General features: G+C 37.0%; 1 protein-coding gene across 1 annotated transcript in view; it reads left to right on the top strand.

The window, feature by feature from the left end:
- Nucleotides 1-12,341: 12,341 nt before the first annotated feature.
- LOC140240853 (uncharacterized) overlaps nucleotides 12,342-21,688 on the top strand; it is a 43,871-nt gene continuing 34,524 nt past the window's right edge. Inside the window, exons 1-2 of the mRNA XM_072320627.1 lie at nucleotides 12,342-12,380; nucleotides 20,314-20,497. Of these exons, the coding sequence (XP_072176728.1) occupies nucleotides 12,342-12,380; nucleotides 20,314-20,497 (223 nt within the window). The remainder of the gene's footprint in view (nucleotides 12,381-20,313; nucleotides 20,498-21,688) is intronic.

The following is a 21,688-nucleotide window of genomic DNA, read 5'->3' as shown; positions in this document are numbered from 1 at the left end:
AGGATCGGAGTCAATGTTTTTATTCATTTAAAAATTGGCAAATAACGTCCAACTCTTTGAAATTCAGGAAAATAGAAACCCTGTGAAATATATGGCATGTACAGTACTGAATACACATCAACATCCTGTGTTTGTAGTACACTATTAAAATGTATCAAGATGACATAGATTATCTTTCTCTCCACTTCTTACAGTTTTTTAAACTCTGTACTTCAATAAATTCACAGATTGATGAAATCTAAAAAAAAAAATCAGAGCAAAATCAAACGAATAAACAAATTATGTGGCTCAGCAAAACCCTGTAATAATTTCTGACAGAAATCAAGCAATTTGTACCAAGTGAGGAGGTTGACATATTGCATTCCACTGAGTGGTAGAGTTAGATAAGGCCTATATTAGTCAGTGTTGTCAAATGTAAATCTTTGTAAGAAACTGATTAAGTGCATTTTAAGTCTCCCTAAGCTTACTGCACATGGACTCACTTTTATCAGTGATGGAGGAACTTCCACATCCAATCATTGTGTTTTGATGTTTCATCAAAATTTCTCTTCTTTTAATGTAATATCATAAATCTTGCCTGAGGAGACAATAGATCACCAAAATGATGATGTGCCTTTTGTTTAGGATTAAAATGTAGAAGTTTGTCATCTGTTCCCATAGGGAATATTTTAAATGATGTTTGTGGATGTGTTTCCTGCAAAGTTACACACAAATACTGTAAATGTTGAAATTTTCATATTATTCTTTACACTCAGCGTAACAATATGAATTTTTATGTGTTTTTAATTCGACAGAATCAAAATATAAATAACTAGTTTGTTTATCAAGCAATTATTTTCACGCTAGTTTCATGTTGCACAAAAGGCACAGAAAATTCCACTTTTACAGGGAAAAAAATGCAGAGGGCTGTACTTCAGTATTCATTTTGTAGCATGGTCATCAATATACTCCAGTCACCATTTCCAAAGATCCTTCATCATAAAACTTATTCAATTTTAAAGTTTTAATTTTTAACAGATTGATATTCAGATATTCTATTCTCCTGCATTTTTTTTTAAAGCAGGAATAAGGACAGTGACAAAATAATGGTTTTCATGTCAGTGTATGTGGGAAATGTTCATATCAAACAATTGTAGATTATCTTTTAAATCAGGATATTCCAACATAGATTGGATCAAAATTTTCTTAACATCTGTACATATCGTTAAACCCTGACACATGTAGACTGATTTCTGGTTAAAGAATTGTCATAGTGCACAATTTTCTTGCTAGAGGCTTTTCACTGTTCCAAATCTTGCCACCTTATGTGCTTCAAAATTACCGGTAGATTGTTTGCCTTTGTGTCAAAAGACATTTTAAAGATTTTTAGGCAATTATTTCTTGACCACCAGGGTGTCAATGTTGGATCAGGTGCATTATTTCTTTTGTCATCCATGAAAGAAAAGGAATTTTGCTTCTCTTCTGGCACATTAGACCTGACAATTTTTTAAGAGAGAAATTTTAATCATGTCTATATTTCGATATTTGTTGTGTGATTTTTGTGTATTCATGTGTGATTAAAATATTGCTTGTTACTTCATTTTTGAAAGATATAGAATATCAGAGAACTATCAAGTATTGCAGACTTTCATGATTTGACAGTGTTATTTCGGTATTTGGGTAATTTGGTTATTCAAGCAAGGTCAAAGAGATCATTATCCACTGAGAAATATTATATTTGTCACAAGTGTGACATGCTCCTCTGTGAGAACAGTATACTGTGAAGTCAGAAATTTTAGTGTGCATCGTAATTTCACGAGAGCCAAGATTGTCTTCACTATATGCATTGATTGCCTGTGGCAATTCGCAAAATTTTCAAGGCGCGAGAAATGCCGTCGGCTCCAGTTCACAAAAATTTCTTGCTTTACAGTTTGTCATATAACGTCGCTGGGGTGACGAGACCTTGTATCTGCAATTTTGGTGAAAATGACTTTTTTGGATTAATGGTCAAATAATGGGTTAAGTGATGTCCTTTCCAAATCCCAACTGTCTTACTCCAAAAATGAAGCCACCACGGCATGTCAAAGGAAAGGCTATCCCATTCACCACTGTGCTTTGGCTGCCATGTTTTTTTGCTCTCCTGAACATTTGACGTTTTGTAGATACGAGGTCTTGTCGCCCTAGCGACGATAAGCATGGGAAAGTGTAGGTATACAATGTGGACTTGTATGGAGTTAAGAATTGGAAGAAAAAATCCTTTGTAGTAGCAGTCCCAATGATGTCAAAATAGTACTGCAGATATCTGGCTGTGTGCAACATTATTTTGAAGAGATCTTGGTCTTGAAATTGATATACAGATGTCAAGATCTTATAAAATACATTGTAACACAGGATGTCTACCTTCTTGTGAACCTCTTATATTGGCAGGACATAGTATGTTGGTCCTAACTACAGCACTGGTATATGAATGTGTGTTTAGCAAAACAACTGTGTCGAGTTTTTAGATTCATTATGATGTATATATTCCACTGACTGTGTGTGCCTTTGCAATTTCAAATCATTGATGTATTATCTCAGTGCAAAATTATTACATGTTATTACCACAGCAATGGAAGAAATTGTGTTCACAATCCAAGATACAGTACTGCCAGTAATTTCACAGTCATAGTGCATGTCATTCTCTGGCGACTGGCAATAGTCGAGCAGACGGTATCAACTTGCCACATTATGCTGTACAAAGGAAAAGACTAGAGTGTACTGAGTACTTGCATCTATTCTGCATGTACAGATAATTCATGCGACAGATTGTCAATGTATCATGCATTATTTATTGTATTGCATCGTGCCGGAGAAACCTCACGTCAGCAGTATATGACATTAATGTCCATATGGTTTAATGGAGATGATGTCTCGAGTTGCTACTCTCTGCCAATAGAACACAAAGAAGTGTGCTGTGGTAGACACACCCATCTACTGTTCAAGACAACATCAAAGGCTAGCATATGTATGTATGAGAGAGAAAGAGAAAGAGATACAGTATTCATATATCACATTTTTTCCACTATATATTTCTCTCTCTCCCTGCTTATCTCCTTCTATCTCCCCTGCTTACATTGATCATAATGTTTCAACAACCATGAGGGAATGCCTAACCATCATTCCTGCCAGCCTTATATGAGAAAAGAGATAGATAAAGAAACAACAAACACACAGACGAGACAGAGTATGAACTACCAAGAACTAATGTTTATCATCAAGCTTGCATGCTCCCCCTCAGTGTTTTGGTAACATGGGTGTATGCAAGGGGGGGTCGGGAGGGTTGTACGACCCCCCCCCCCCCCCCCAAATTTTCAAAAGGTCCACTTTTTGTAAAAGACAATTTCTGTTTTTTGAGGGCCTTACCCTGGGGTCTATGTACTTTATGAAGGTGTAAGGTTAGCTAGTTAGCAACTTTTTTTAAATGCACTTGTGCAGTTTTCAACTTACCGATTAATGAACTTACAAGTGACCAACACAGGTTTTATCACCAATTTTAACATGATAAATGTGTGGGTTTTTTTTTAAGTATGCTGAAAAAGTCACTTTTGTATGCACCAAATGGCCCATTTTAAGATATAAAATTCAAAAAACTCCCTACTGTGGGAGGGGGGACACCCCCCTCCCACACCCTCCCCCCGCTCGGTCGCTCCACTCCCTCGCAAAGGTAAAGGTCCAAAGATTTTGATTACGACCCCCCCAGAAAAAATCCTGGATACACCCCTGGGTAACCATATCATGTGACCCTATTTGTACTTTCAACCAGCTGATACCAAAGGAATGGGGTATCTTGGGATTATGTAATCACCAGAGGAAACTTTTCCTGTCCAGCAGTGATTATATGACCAAGTTTGTTTATGTCCATGATGTTGGGTGCAATTATCTTCTCTTATTATGTGCAATTGGTATACACACTTCATGTATTATGGTATCAATGTATTCTCTGGTATAAGCCGAGATTTAACCCCCACAGGACCACCATTTAGAAATGGCATCCACGTTTAATGAACCTATACCTGCCCTTGGTTGTGAAAGAGTTAAATGTGTTCTATCTGAGAATGCAATGTGTACTCTGCATTCAACTTTCATCAGGAGGATCCAGCAGAACACTCAATGTGTAGTGATACATTTAGGACTATTTCATGTAAGCCTGTGTGTATGTTGTATGATGCCCCGAAGTCAGCGAGAAATTACAACATGTAACTCAAGTATCGCCTTAACCTGTTGAGGACGAGTCCCGAGTACACTCGGGCAGGTGTCTATGGGAAATGCATGTTGTAGCAAAATCAAACCGTTCTCAACGGGTTGAAGACCTGGCAACGTGGGTATACTATGGAGTGGGAAGGCTGGCCCCGGCTGGGATATGTTTGAAAATCCCTGTAAGGAATTGTGCACAACATTTATCACTGAGCTCTGTGTATTAAACCGTTGAGGACGGACTGATTTTGCTACAACACACATTTCCCATAGACACCTGCCCGAGTATACTCGGGACTCATCCTCAACGGGTTAAAGTACACATACAGTTGAAGAATCTCATTTGGAATCAACTGTTACAGATGAGCGTATGCTTCACTGCACACATTCGCTAATCGGTGCTATTTATGGTTTTCAAACGCACCCCCCCGTGGGCAGTGAATGAATCGGACCACCCATGAATGTACATGCTACCACGTTTTTCAACAGAATATTCATCACAAAGGTCATGTATGTGTGAACCCTTGTGGGATCAATCTGTTTTAACCTTTTGAAGGCGGGTACCAAGATACTCGGGCAAGTGTCTATGGGGAATGTGTGTTGTAGCAAAATCAGCCCATCCTTGCGGTTTAATAACGAAAAGTACTGTGGCTTTGGGTTGCATGGGGATGATGGTCTTTTTCTTCTCTTGTTTTTTTTTTTTTTTTTTTTTTACTTACAAACTTAAAATGTCAATTACATTCGGGGAAGCTGTGTGCAGAGGGAAAGAGGAAGAGAGAGGAGAGAGAGAGAGATAAGTGTATTACATATCAAAGATTTGTAAAGATCTTTATTGTTAGTAAGTACTCTACCTGTTCATATTATGCCATTCACTGAACTTCACATGAATGAAATCTGATACTGGCTGATAGGTCAATAATGTTTACCGATTTTGATCTTATTTTTCAATCAATCATGTCTAGTTGTGTTTGTATCAGCTGAATGTGCCATTAGACCAGCTTAAACACTGCCAGATGTTGGTTTTCATTTTTACTCCTTTTTATTATTTTCTTTCTTTCTTTCTTTCTTTTCTTCTTTATCTATTTATTCATTTTCATCTTTTATATATTCATTTCTTTATTCACTTTTATATGTTTATTTGATTGTTTGTTTATTCATTTATTCCTATTTAATTATGTATTTATTTATCATTTTATTTATTCATTTATTCCTATTTAATTATGTATTTATTTATCATTTTATTTATTCATTTATTTATCTATTAATTAATTAATTCATTCATTTGTTCATTCATTCATTAATTAATTCATTTATTCATCCTTCCATCCATTAATTCATTTATGCATTTATTTCCATTCTGTTTGAGGAGTTCTTCACTGGCAGAGGGAGTTTAACTCACATTAGTACAAATGATGTGATGAAACAAAGAATAATTTATGCTTCTGCAGATCAATGACCACATGGGTGGGTGGATAGAGCCCCTTTTCTAATCCTAATTTATGTTCATCATAAAAGGGAGGGAATAAACAGTGTACAGACTTATTTCTTATTTCTAGCTCGCAGCAAGTTTTTGTGCGTGTTTACTTGCAACCTTGCCTTATATTTCTGATAACATCCTGTTTCAGTTTGTGACCAGTACAAATCTAATCCAAGTCTGTTTGTTGTAGTTTTTACCAAATACTTCACTTGTTTGTAAATTTTTTTGTTCTTTAAATGAATACTGCAGTTTTCCACAGAATTATGTGTTGAGTATTATGAATCATTATAATCCTAATATTGCAGGTTTTTTTTTAACTGTAGAATGCAAAAGCACAGGAAAAGGAAAACGAGAAGATACTGTAATTTGATACAACTTGTCAAAAACAAAGAAAAAAATGATAAGGTGACAGATTTGGTAGTTGATAAATTTATAGTTATTGTAACCCCCCCCCCCTCCTTTGTATTATACAAGGGGAAAATGATGTGATAAGATATAGTTATGTAATTCTTCTGTAGTCTGTAGGAGGGATGTTGCAGGAGACATATTTTCAGCTGTCTTTCTCTATCGTAACCAGATCTTTTAATTATGATATTATTCATGAAGTTGCAATCAGAATTGATAGTGATGGTTTTGGCATTAACTTGAATCCTGGGTTGGTTTGTTAGCTCACCTGAGCCAAAGGCTCAAGTGAGCTATTGCGATCTCCCTTCGTCCGGCGTCCATCATGCGTCGTGCGTCGTCTGTCGTCCGTCGTGCGTCGTGTGTCGTGCGTAAACTTTTTACATTTTCATCTTCTTCTTGAAAACCCCAAGACCGATTTTCATCAAACTTGGCAGGTAGCATCCCTAGGGGGTTAGGAACTCAATTTGTTAAAATGGGCACCATGCCCCACCCAGGGGGCCCCCAGGGGGGCCCAAACCCCCCAAAATTAAGGAATCTGTAAAAATCTTCTTCTCTTGAACCAGAAGTGATAGAGCTAAGTTAATACTATGAGTTAGTACATTGATGACTGTAGTTTCAAGTTTGTTCATGGCAGAATGAGGGGTGCCCCCCTTGGGACCCAGGGGAGGGGGGTGGGGAGGGGTCCTAATGGGGCCTAAATTGTACATTTTCATCTTCTTCTTGAGAACCCCTTGACCCATTTTCACCAAACTTGGCAGGTAGCATCCCTAAGGGGTTAGGATCTCAATTTGTTAAAATGGGCACAATGCCCCACCCAGGGGGCCCTCAGGGGGCCCAAACCCCCCAAAATGAAGGAATCTTTAAAAATCTTCTCTAGAATCAGAAGTTATAGAGCTAAGATAATACTATGAGTGAGTACATTAATGACTGTAGTTTCAAGTTTGTTCATAGCAGATCCAGGGGTGCCCCTCTTGGGGGCGCGGTGGGGGGTGGGACGGTCCAAATGGGGGCCTGAATTGTACATTTTCATCTTCTTCCTGAAAACCTCATGATGGATTTTCGTCAAACTTGGCAGGTAGCATCCCTAGGGGGTCAGGATCTCAATTTATCAAAATGGGCACCATGCCACACCCAGAGGGCCCCAGGGGGCCCCAATCCCCCCAAATTAAGGAATCTTAAAAAATTTGGGCCCTTATTATACATTTTAATCTTCTACTTGAGAATGCCTGGTCAAATTTTAGTAGAGCTGTGAATAATTTAGATTAGTGTCTGCGTGAAAGGTGAACTTGCGATACTCAGGTGAGCGCTAGACCCGCGGGTCTCTTGTTTTGTTTTGTTTTGCTCTTTTTTCCACCAAATCTACATGATTGAAATGTTCACGATTTGGTGATGATGCAGGGTTAATTTTACTGTATTTATGATGATGCTTGTATACATAAAAAGGGGAAAATGGGAACTGCAGCTTTTACACCAAGTTCTTTAAACTTTGTGTAAAGCTGGGAGTAAGACTGGGTATTGAAGTCAATTTTTTGTAATATCATTCTAAGAGAGCATAATGGCTCAAAGTTCATCACCGAACAGTGAGCTTTCACAGTCTGATTCAAGATATACCAAACTGCCAATACTTTCAAACATAGTGACTGTGCAGGTAGAGAGGTCTAAGACTTATGCTGGTGTAATACAGTACCAATATCAGTCATGTGCAGCTGTGAAACCAGTAGTTGCATAATGTTTGGGAAGAGATTTTCACTGTGCTGGTACTACGAGGATACATTGTACTATGAAGTTCCATTTTTTGATGTGTAAATAGGGAAAGCACTAATCGTGTGGTGATAATGTGTGCAATCTTTTGGTGTTTTATTAATATTGAATAAATTAGATAAATTTATACATCACCATCACTTTGTATTTTGAGAATTTGATGTCATGTGTATGCAGTGAAGAAAAGAAAATGTTGCAAAAAGTTTGAATGATGTTAAGAAGTTGAGCATGTTGTGTTCTGAGGCACTCTGGAAGAGTTATTGTGGCCATGTGGATACTAGTTATACTTAGTAACCAAATGATGCTGGTGCAATGTATTTCTGTTGTTTGTGTGCATGTTTGTGTGTGTATAAAATGTCTGTTTTATGGCCTATCTGGAGGAATGTCTATATAAAGATTATTCAATGTTTTTGTCTTCTCAGGACGAATTCCAGTCTTCTCATAATTGCAATTAAGATGACATTATGGTCTTTGTGTGTACACAGCAACACCAAAGTAATTAGAGGTACCTGTGCTTAAGATTTCACAATCATTGATAAAAGTGATGATAGTGCAAATGACAATGATTATGATAATGATAATTGTAATGATAACTATGATGACGATGACGACGACGACAATGATGATGATGATGATGATTATCATCATTATCATTGAGGTGTGAATTTTTTTCTATTTGTCTCCCTCTCTTAACCTGTTGAGGATGGGATGATTTGGCTACAACATGCATTTCCCATAGACACCTGCCCGAGTATACTCGGGACTAGTCCTCAACGGGTTAAAGGCAGGGTGACAAGTTGAAGACCATTCACACCTCAACCTCACCCCTCTGCTTAATATTCTCTTACTTTCATCATAATCATTATTACTATTACCAGGAAGAAGAAGAAAAAGGGCTTAAAAGAGAAAAAGAAACAAGAGGAAGCCACTTTGTCCTGAAGCCATCTCAGTTTTTTGAAAGAATGAAACAAAGCATTACCAGCAGAAAGTATGTTTCTCTATTCAAGTGCACATTTGATTGTAGACATTGCAAATTTCAAAAGCTTAGACCACTGAATACAATGCTCTAAAGTGAAGGAGAGTGTTCAATCCCATACAGACAAGCTATACCAGGATAGATTCATAAATACCCAATGTGGTATGGGAGAACTCGTCATGCCATGTCATCTACTGATGAGTGCTCCAATCAAGCACAGCACAAAACTGGTCTTCAGTGATTGTGATGTAAGATGACTTGCTGATTTCCAAGTTTCAAGGACCTTTAATTCTCAAAACTGTTCCCCAAGCTGGTGTCCTAACCCACACTATGTATCACTTTAAGATAAGTTTTCTCATAAAGGTCAAAACGCAGTTTGCAATGGCATGATGCAGAGTAGTTTCAACCAGTTACAATTGGAAAAAAAAAAGTCCATAGTTCATTTAATCACAATCTCACTATGTGTGCCAAGAGACAAAAAATACCAAATATCATACTATAATATTATATATAGTATATTATACCACATGTAGACTTGAAAATATATCTTCCTTTTTGTTATGAAAACATCATCTTATTCACACTTTCCTATACATGTAGTAGTTCCAATCCAAACCTCGATATTGAACATTGAAAGTAAACATGCTGATCTATGTATAAATTGATATGTTAATGGCTGTGCGTGTGCATGTTTCTGTCTGTCTGTCTGTTGGTATGTTTGCTTTTTACAAAACTAAAGGTTATTGCCTATTTCAAAATTTTAGGAATGCTTGTCATGAATGAGATCTTTGTGAAGTAAAAATCGTGTAGGCCTGAATAGTACCCGCCATATAGTGTCATTCAAAATTTAAAACATAATTTCTCTTCTTTGTGATCTCCTCTTTATGATCCAATGCTTTAATTGCATTGAAAAAAAAAACAATGACACTCAACTCCTTTTAAGATGAGACATTTGCGATAAAAGCTGCTAAAAGACAGAGAAAATAATAAGAAAAAAACAAATCTTTGAGGTTTGTCATTATAGGTGCAGAAAGGTGAGTCGGCCAGAAATCAACTGCATTTAAAAGCTGCTTTATACATTCTTCTAAATAGCTGTAAGCGAGTTTGAAAGGGCAGACAAATTGAGAATTGATGTGAGAGAAATTAAAATTCTATTCACAGGTAACCCTTTGATGGGTGCATTATGTACATATACTTACATTCAATGCATGCATGCATACATACATACAAATATATCGTCGTGCGCATGGCAGATTGTCGTTAGCGCGCTTCCGTGCGCATGGCAGATTGTTGTTAGAGCACTTCCGTGCGCATGGCAGAATGTTGTTAACCCTACGCGCACTCCCACACCCTAACGACAATCTGCCATGCGCACTCCCACGCTGTAACGACAATCTGCCAGGCGCAGGGAAGTGCGCTAACGACAATCTGCCATGCGCACGACGATATAGCAATATATACATGTGCATATATATATATATATATATACATATATATAAATATATATATATATATATATACATATATATATACATATATATATATATATATATATACATATATATATATATATATATATATATATATATATATATATATCCCTAGTTGGCACCTTAGGGAGACATATTGGGGGGAAGTGTCTTCATTAGGGAGACAACTGGTCATTAAGGAGACAATTTTCGTGTCTCCATTGCGTAAATTGCCATTGAACATGTATTTTAAAATTTGCATATAAAACAAATGGAAATGTCTTCCAAATGACCCATCTAGGAGTATATATATATATATATATATATATATATATATATATATATATATATACACTGGACAGCAAAAGAAAGTACCCACTTCTGTCAAAGGCAGCATATGAAAATTCACCACCTAGAAATAAACAATTTTGGTACACAGGTATGCTGCGATATCCATTTGTAATCACATACCCAATGCAAGTGATTGTCTTTATTACAAAGAAAAAAAAATGACATGCACAGCATCTTGGTCAATGAATCAAAAGTCCCACACAACAGCACTTTCCACCATGCAAAAATGGCCTCTGAATGGATGACATTTTTAAACAACCAATATGTCAAATGAACATCTGTTTTGTCAAAATGATGTTAATGAGTGTATTCTGTATTTAGGGATGCTACACTTCCTGATTATGCTAATTCTCAGAATAAAATCAGTTAGCTCTTTAGACTGGACATTACTTTACTCTGGTCTAAGCAAGCTTCCATTAGAAAATTATGCCATGTCTTGTAAGGCTTGTGAGGCTCATTCTGTTACATTTTGTGACTTTTGATTCAGTGACCAAGATGCTGTGCATGCCATTTTCTTTCTTTGTAATAAAGATAATTACTTGCTATTGGGTATGTGATTACTAATGGATATTGCAGCATACCTGTGTACAAAAATTGTCTATTTCTAGGTGGTGAATTTTTGTGTGCAGCCTTTGACAGAAGTGGGTACTTTCTTTTGCTGTCCAGTATATATACATATATATATATATATATAGAGAGAGAGAGAGAGAGACACTTTCATTGCAAAACAAGCTAACTCCACTTCTGTAAAGTTGAGATATTTGTGATAAAAGCTGCTGAAAGACTGAGAAAATAATAAGAATGTTCAGGATGTCAATCATAACTTCAAGAATGATATTCTTTGTGATTATGTTACAAGTGACGTGTCCCACTGAAAAGGTTTCATTTTGCTGGATCGATGGAGTTACTTAAAATGTTTAAAAATGATGCATAGCCGTTTTGCAATGAAACTCTTCATATAATATGTATGTATGTATGTAGGCATATATGTATATATATATATATATATATATATATATATATATATATACACACACACACACACACACATCTATATATATATATATATATATATATATATATATATATATATATACATATATATACAAATGTATGAAATACTGCATGTAGGCCTATCATTTATTTCAGGAGTTTAATAGTTTGCAAATTGGAACTTGTAAGAAAATTTTGCAAGTTATCAAATATGAGATCGAGAACCACAGAGTGGTGATTGAATGATCAGGAACAAATATTTTCCTTTTTCACAAAAAAAAAATTAGATGATTTCCTATCTTGGATGCAATGTACTGGGCATTTGTTTATGGATAGCAAAAGTTACATGAGTTCTTGAGTTTGCACCTATCAGTTGACTCATGAATTTGCAAATATAACAGAGCATATTGACTAGCACAGACAGGTTGAAAATTTTACATATATGATTCATTTTTAAACCATTAATGAATCTTTGATGACTCTATTCATATAGTATCTGCAGTAAAATGTCATAGAGTTGGTATAAGCCAAAGTATGACTAATATCTGTAAGGTTCATGAAATGCGCCAGTGTGAAGTTAGCAGTCAGTATTTTGTATTACTTATAATCACTTGGAAGACACCATACACATCGTTGTCCGGAGTGCATGTTTCATGATTGGCTAACTTCAACCGAAATTATAAAGTAAATATAAACAATGGCGTCTTTGGGCCAGGGCGCGGAGGTGATATACAAGGTAAATTTGAAGGTTTGATGTTTGATTCAGCCACATTTTTCGAATAATTCACAGTATTTTATCTGTATGTAGATTTTCACACGGATTTTAGATAAGAAGAAGTGTTACACATCTATAGAATGCCCATTTTTCCATGTCATTTTCGTGTGTGTGGTGCGGATTGTGGAAGCGCGTGCAGCTCAGTAGATATCACCACTCGTTTGTGGGACTTCCAGCGGGCTGGACTCGGCCGGCTGTGTTGGAAATCAATTCCGCTCCGCTGCAGATACACCGAGTGGTTCATAGTGGGTGTGCGCGCAAGTCCGTGTACATCGTACCAGTTCAACGCGGGTAGCCCAGCCAGCGCAGCGCGGCAGCACATACACAGTAGGATCCGGAAATGACACAGTTCTATCATAACAGAAGCGGTATTGATATTGCTTAGTACTTGTACTCATTTTATAATCGTATCTTGTAAGTGAGTCAAAGCGCCCATTTGACAGTATTTTCGATATCATTAGGTGCCTTTGACCCATAAATGATGATCAAATTCAATTTGCTAGAGTGATTTTTGGGGGGCAGAAATTCCAGACTTGAGCCGTGGTTGCACACCAGATACTCGTATAGAGATAGAAGGAGACCCGCATCATATTACAGTCATGCATGCAGTATAAAATTATTTACAGTCAGTAATTCCGAGACACAACTTGTCCAATATCAATACATACTCGACTATTTACATGGATGTACAAGTGACTTGATTTTATCTTATTGCCCAGACTGAATTTTACACATGCCAATTTGATATGTTGATGCCCTCACCTCCCCCACACTGTAGTGTCTACCAGTAAGTCTCTTTTTATTAATATTGACCTGACCTGTGTAGCGACATCAATCTTCTATAAATTATGGACTACTCAGATTTCTTTATTAATAGGCTGAGCATCTCATACCATACTACAATAGATCACCACAAGAATGAGATATGTTATCTTTTTTTAATTGAATATTCAGTAGTCTTGTGATATTCTACTCACCAACAGTGATTTCTATAATGAAGCGAGGGAAGGGGTTGCACTGGCTATGATAATTTTTACCAAAAGCATTCATGAGATTACTGATATTTTTGTCTCTGCCAGCCCCAATAGAAAAGAGGTTTATAATGTTTTTGTTGGCATTGGTTTGTTTGTCATTCTGTCTGTCTGCCTAGCTATCTGTTTGTTTGCAAAATAAGTAAAATATTGATGAATGGACTCGGATGAAATTTGTAAGAATGAGTTGATTTTGACACAAAGAATAGGTTATTATATTCTGGTATTAATCTGGATCACTGTCTAAATCCAGGATTTAATTTTCTATTTTCGAAGGATTCTTTATCATTTGGCCAACATAGGGCCAACAAATGAGGGAATTCAAGCTGTGCATATTTGAGGTGTGCATGCATGCACTGAATGGAATAATATATCTCAGTTACATTTTAAGTCAAAAAAATGTGTACCTTATTCAAAAAGAGAAGTTTTGTGAAGTTCTCTTTTTATTTTCTCTATATCGTTGTACACATATGACATCATACACTGTTGTAATCTTCTCATCCACCAGTGACTGCGCAGATTCTTTAAAAATTTTCCCCAAACTTTCACTAATGTGTTCTACTAATATTGTTGCATTCACACAATCCACATGTCTGTGAAGGTGGACTTGTCCTTAAATTGTACAGCACACTGTGCCTTATCAAAACTAGAAAAGCACTCTGAGAGCGCAGACCTCGGCTAAGCAGCTACTTTCCACCGATGATCTTGCTCTTCCATAGTGATCAGTGATTTCCTCCCGTACGTATGCATGCTGAAAATCGTCCTATTTCCCAATAATATAGAAGCCTTTGTTGCGTCATAGGCCCTCTACTGCATGGCACGCCTCGTCCTAGCACTTTAGTGCGCATATGAAAACCTCAAAAATGCGCAGCTTGAACTCTCCAGTTCATTGACCCTACCTACCAAAATATCGAAAATTCTTCATAAAATCCTTAAAGGACAAGTTCACCTTCATAGACATGTGGGTTGAGTGAATGCAGCAGTATTAGTAGAGCACATCACTGAGAGTTTGAGGAAAATCGGACAATCCGTTCAAAAGTTATGAATTTTTGAAGTTTCTGCTCAGTCACGGCTGGATGAGGAGACTACTATAGCTTGTGATGAGTTCAACGATATAAAGAAAGTATAAAGAAAATTCAACATAGTTTCACTTTTCTCGCATAACAAAAGAACACTCGACTTCTCTCTTTCAGAAGGCAAGGGGAATGATATTTCCCTTAACATACGTCAGTAATGAGTCGAAGAAATGTGCACTTTATTCAAAAAACAAAGTTTTGTGAAATTATCTTTTTATTTTCCTTATACCGTTGTACGCATGTGACATCATACAATGTAGTAGTCTCCTCATTCGGCAGTGACTGCGCAGATGCTCTAAAAATGTGTAACTTCTGAACGGATTGTCGGATTTTCCCCAAACTTTCACCGATGTGTTCTACTAATATTGTTGCATCCACTCAATCCATATGTATATGAAGGTGGACTTGTCCTTTAAAAGTTTCTGGATCACTACCAAAATTAAATCATTTGTTCCTTGTGTCATTCTCAACCTTCCCTGCAAGTTTCATCTAAATCTGCTCGCAACTTTTTGAGTTATTTTGCACATGGACAAACAAATGGGAACAAAAACATAACCTCCCCCCTTGGCGGATACATCTAATAATGCCATTCAGCTACAATGTACCTGGAGTCACTGGAGGTGCTAGCCATAGAGATTGTTATCATTTACCTGCATTCCAGAATGTCTATTCTGTGCATCCATTTGTTTCTCATTCATTTCTGTGTAAACTGCAAGCTCATATTTGGTTGCACAGCATTATTCATTGTAGCTAGATGCCATTGTCCTTTCTAGACAAAAATGTTTAACTACTGGTTGCCTTCTTCTTGAGTAACATATTAGTACAAAGGTCTAAACTTCATCCCTTGAACCCCCTGATTCTGAGATAGGCAATAACCACATATGCTACATATACATATTATTGTGTATGCATAGAAGATATGTCACCGTACATACAATTTCACATGCCGGTCATGTATTAACCCTCCCCCCCCCCCCCCCCCCTTAGATGTAGACCCCCATTATGTGTATTATGCTCTCACTATTTTTTATAGGCTAATTGAATTTCCGTCTGTAATCGATGGCATTCGTTTGTTTCAATTGTTGAACCACTTAATAGTTGAATATTGGCCTACATTGTATATGCCACCAGGGTTAGCCTTATCCAAGTTTGTCTTTAAAAAAATAACAACAACTACAACAATCCCTTGATTATGGCAAGCAATGTGTACATTTGGCAAAATACTGTTTGCTTTTCCACTCTGTGGTATAACATTAGAGTGAAAGCTTTTAAGAAAATGTGCCAAAAGAATTGTCATAGAAATGAATTTGTCTGTTTCCCTTCTCCAATATCCTCATACCCGTGATTCGCCATTTCTGTCCAAGGACTGATGTTATCTTCTGTAACATTTATGAGGAATTACTGGATCCCCATATGACTTTATATGGTGTAAAGGGTGTGCTGTTGTAATGAGAATGTATCATCAGTGACAGTATATATATTCACTTTTGAAATTACACAGTCCCAAATGAAATTGAAATTGAAATTGAAATCTGCTTAAAAAAAAGAAAAGAAAAGAAAAAAAAAAAGCTTTCTTAAATGAAGTGGAATTTGTCTCACAGGGTTGTGTGGCAGAATGCAACCAGAAGAAACCAGGCATGACTAGAAAACCAGGGTGATTAATCTTGACGATCAGTGTGGGTTTTATTTTTCACTGAATTTTCTTCTCTTAGAGTAAAAAACACCATACACTGCATCACTTCCATCATGGTCTGTTTTGAAACAATAGAAGGAAATCCACAATGCTGACAGGGTCTTCCCTTTCCCCACATATCGTGAAATAAACAGGAAAGACGACTAAACACAGCTCAGCAAACTGATCAATGTGGCATGGGCCGGCCACATTTTTTAGAGGAGAAAATCTTCCACCCCAATTTCCACTTATAATAAAGAGACTGCTTAACTTGCGAACAGTGACCACTTGTGGTTTGGCTGTCAGTGATGAGACTGACCAATACCTGTTTCTTGTTCTTGACCGAGTCAGATGAGCTCATCCAGCTGCATGTGTGTTGTCGTGAAACAAGACTACGTAGATTGAGTCTTGAAATACCTCTTGCTTCTAAGTGCAAAATGTACTCGTGGTTCAGTCATCTCTTGTACATTTTGTAAATACCAAGGTATATTGTTACCAATCTGTAAATTTTATAGTTCATATTTATAATGAAACATGGGGAAAAATGTGCTGATAACTCATAATTTATCCCCCCCCCCCCCGCACACACACATACTCACAAAATATATATTTCATTTCATTTCATTTTATTTGGCAGAATATAAAACAATGTACAAGAAACAAGAAACAAATACATGCCAGGACTCCTAAGAAGCAAATGTATGCTTGTGGCTGGAGCCCTCAAACCAAAAAGGATAAAATACTATACATACAATCACACAGCACTTTTTGTGATATGGACTAATACACACAGAAGATTAGTCCAAATTAAAATAACACAATGTGTACTCAAGTCATCTGTTATTGACACAAAAACATATCTTTGCTTAATTTGTTGGCAGACATAGTACACACACGCACACACTCGCACATTCATCCTTAGTATACAGAGAAAAAGAGATGAGAAAGAGAAAGGTAGAGGAAGAAAGGAGGTCTAGTCAGTCATGGATATATATATATTTTTTATTTATACATTGACTGTTGGGTTTCTTTTTATGCTGATAATGGCAGCATAAAAGTTGTCAGGATATCCCCCCCCAAAAAAAAAAATAAAAATAAAATAAAAAATAAAAAATAAAAAATAAAAAAATGAAACAGAATGACATTTCTGTGTCATATACACTGTACTTAAGTTTATTTGACCAATGCAGTGCACTTACTTGCCTGAAATGAACATGAAGAACTGAATTTGATTTAATCTCTACATTTCACAATCATAGCTGTTATATTATTACAGATCTGTTACACTCAAGTGCAATCAGGAAAAAAAATGTATCTAAGGATTGATAAGTTGTACACAACTTTCATCTTGACCCCATAATTACTTCAACTTTGAAAATCTAATACAAGTATAGAAACTTGTACATTGTTAAATGTGTTTATACAATGTGGAAAATGCCTTGGAGTTGAACCATTGGTGATAGCACAAACCCTGGTGTACATATCAAAGAAAGCACCTGTAGGCAAAAAGATATCTTTAATAGCCATGTTGTATTAATTCATATTGGCGGAAAATCAAGAATGCATGATTTTATCAAAATTGTGGATACTATTTAGCAGAGTTCATGTAATACATGATGATATTTCAATATTAGCCTCCACAAGATCGTGGTGTCCTCAGAATTTGATATTTTCTTTGCTCGTTCAATCTTACATACTTTTTATAGTTTATATGAATCATATTGCATACATTTAGAGCAATTTTGTACCCCCCCCCAAAAAAAAAAAAAAAGAAAGAAAAAGAAAAGATTGTGCTCAATATTTAACATACGCTGTGGAGATCACAGGAGGTAATTTCAGATGCCATGGTAACATGCTATGTAAAAAGTGAAATATTTTGAACATTATTTGAATAGTTATCTGGACTTTTGAATATGTTCAGAATTACTCAAGATACAGAGTGTATCAGCTTTTAATTTTTGGACACTTAGAAATTTGTTAATTTCAATTTTCAAAAAGAATATTGAAAAGTTCAATGCTACTTTTGAGCTTGTTGTTGTGACAATTTTACTAGATGTAAAATGCATATTGTCAGCATTATACTGGACATGAGCTATGAAATGCTAGTACAGGCAAGACAGGAGCAACAGTGTGTATCAGCAGATCTATATGTCCTTATCAATTTCATGTTAACATACTGTTTAATGTAATGTAGGGGTAAATGTACTACAATTTCTGGGAGTTGTACATTCATGGAGCTCAAAGGAAGAAGAACTGCGATAATAGGACTGCTGCAGCATGACAGTGTGTGCAATCTCAAACAAGAAATGTCACGTGGACACATTTCATGTGACGTGTTTATAAATGCAGACATACCTGCGTGTACTGCATACAGATGTGTCAACATACATTTCCATGGTAGCATCTACTGCTACTGTACAGAATATGGTTGGCACAGAATGAGATTACTACACTGTACTGTGCTTTGAGACCAAATTTTTATCGTGTTTAAACTTTATCTTTGAGATAAAACAACAAACAACAACATAAAAAGCCCTCACTTTAGTCACAACCCTTTGCGTGTCGGATGTCCTCGCAAAAACAGGAAACTCGGAAGCTACTGCGGGGTCAGAAATGGTGACGTTAGTCGGCTTCAACAATGCCAAGAGATGATTCCCAAACTTGTCCTTACCCAGCATGCATTGCAACACTTGATTAGTTTAATTACCCATATGTGCCAGTGATACTCTAACCTTGGTTCCTTTTTTTTTTTTCAGGAGTGATATAAATCGCACTTGAAACTTTAGCTCGAGTGCACTCTGAGCTGAGGCAGCCAGCTAGGGAATTATCGTGTCACTGTGGAACAAAGTGCTCAAGAATTTATTTTCAGTAGAAAGGAATACTTTGGATATACTCTTGATTGTACGCAAGATTTTTGTTTTTGTTGCGGAAAGAAAGCTTTGTCCACCTGTTTTGGGCTAGCTTTGTCAGTGCTTTGATCGACTTAAATTGAGGGTTTAAACAGGTCGGGAGATGGCACCGCGAAACACAGACCTGGTCCTGACAAGTAATGACAATACTCCCTACTGCTTCTACTTCAGAGTGAGTCTTGCGACCTTTGCAACCTTTTCACTGAAAGCTGGCCAGCTGTGCTCCTCCGTTGATGGATTAACCTTTTTTCTTCTATTATCAACTTGCACCACCAGAATGATTGTCAAAATTTGATAGCTACTTAAAACGTCAAGTTTGAGGGAAAAAAAATATTTCAGTTTGCCATTGTACACGTGTATCTTTTTAATCATAAATTTTTACTATTCATCATTTTTGTATTCATTAATCATTGTTAGGAAAAAAAAAATCTCTTTCCTCTGTGTCCTGTGTTGTTAGTATATAATTGTTTCAGTTGCGGAAGTTTCAAGTAGCTAAATTGTGATGAGTTGTAATTTGGCAACACACTATAACAAGATAGAAAGATCCTGTCTCCCTCTCTCAAATTGGCAATTTTTTTTTATATTTCTTTTTGACTTGTACAGAGTTACTTCATTCACCCATACAGTTTGATCTAAGTATTTCCAGTATAAAGTTGTTTTGTAATGAAATTCAGAGTTGCCAATTTGATGATGGCAAGATGATAACTTCTGCGACCAAGCTCCTCTCATCCCTTATGATGGGTTAACCATGGTAAAATATGTATATGGGCCCCTCTTATGAGCTTTGAACAGGTGCCCCACTGTCAACCCTTTTGACACCAACTTTTCAAACTGCCACCATCATCACATTCAGATAGGTTACTGACGGTTGCCGACAGTAGTGACATACTGTACTTTGTGCATGCTAGCTGAGCACTGCTTGTGGCAGGTGGCATGCCAAATATCTTGAATGATAGACCAAGTGAAAAAGAAGGAACCGCCCTTGGAGTCTTACCTGTCGCATATTACAGAGACGCTACCGACTAATCTGAAGCCAAGTTGTGCAGTGATACGGAAGAAATATCTGCAAATTACCACGCTCTCTTTGCCAAGACCAAATTTTCAAAGATACGTTCTTATATCAATCATAATGTGTTGTCATTTCCTCTCCCATCTCTCACTTCCCTCCCCACCACCCATTTTTTGATCAATCAAAATGGCCGACAGGGCTGGCTCAAAAAGGCAGTGGAACCAGAGGCAGACTCCAAGAAGAAGAACTTCCTCAACAGGCATTCGTCCAGCTGGAAGAAGCGTTATGTGGTGTTGCTACGAGAAACGGATGATGGGCAGGATGCAGCCACGGTCCTCATCTTCGACAAGGAGGTCGGCACGAACTTTGACAAACCCAAGAGTAAGTAGAAGTTCATCACTAAGGTCAAGAGAACTTTTGATGCATATGGGCTCGAATTCATGAAGATGGTTTGAATTTAGACCATGATTTGAATTTAGTCCATGGACTAGACAAGCTTGAAATAGGTACCCGGTACTTTAGACTTGCGCATATCAACATGCGATTGTTGTTGGACGTCCGTCGGAGTACACAACCTGTCATGCACATTTACGCGGAACAAATTTGCATAAACCATGCTCTAAATTTAGAACACCTTCATGAATTCGGGCAATTATGTTTTTATACCAAAATCTGTAGTAAGAGATTTGTATACTTTATAAACTGTGTGCCATTTAATGTTTTGCAAATATGGTATTTTGTCCATGGGGACTTGAGAAACCATGACAGGTTGAATTCATAATCAAGAGTTGCATTGATAGAATGAAAAAGAAGTAATATCACTTTTGAAGAGGAAAGTTAACAACTTCCCAGTTTAGAGATGATAAACGATGCACAATGTTTTATGGGAAACTGATTTGACGCGTTGTTCATTTTGCAAACTTTGATGGACTTGCCAAATTTGCCAAAATAAAAGCAACCCAAAACATGCACCACACAAAATCAGAAATACACCGAATGTGTAAAATGTGCAGTCTCACTGTTGGACTTGGCAGCGGCTGTGGAACCATGCTGGGGGAGGGGGGCTGCAGCTGTTCCCTCCCCCCCCCCCCCCCCCACACACACACACACATACACTGTACGCACACTTTTGGCTCCAACATTCCAAAGGTTCCATCTTTAATGAGTTTCTTTCTGTCTCAGTGTGTGTGTGCATGTGTATGTGTTTATGTGTTATGGGGGTACTTTTGACCACAACACCCCCTTCCCAACTCCCCCCCCCCCCAAAAAAAAAAAAAAAAAAAAAAAATGTTCCGCAGCCTCGATCTGCTTGAGTGAAGTAAGCTCAGAATGCATGTTAATATGGCATGATGGATATTTTGATATTCGTGTAACCTCCAGTAGCCGATCTTACTCGCTGAACAACAAAGAAGTGGAATAAATCCTATCAGAAGAGTGCTAAATCATTTGATCTGTGAATAGTGATGAGCAGATTGGATTGCTTGATTTCGCAAAATAGCGGAAAATATTGCCCTTGATTGTACAGTATTTTCTGATAGATATCCCATTCTGTGCCATCCAGTAAAATATACC

This window comes from Diadema setosum, chromosome 17 (assembly GCF_964275005.1).
Source record: "Diadema setosum chromosome 17, eeDiaSeto1, whole genome shotgun sequence".
NCBI lineage: Eukaryota > Metazoa > Echinodermata > Echinoidea > Diadematoida > Diadematidae > Diadema > Diadema setosum.
This window is presented reverse-complemented; position numbering and strand designations above follow the sequence as displayed.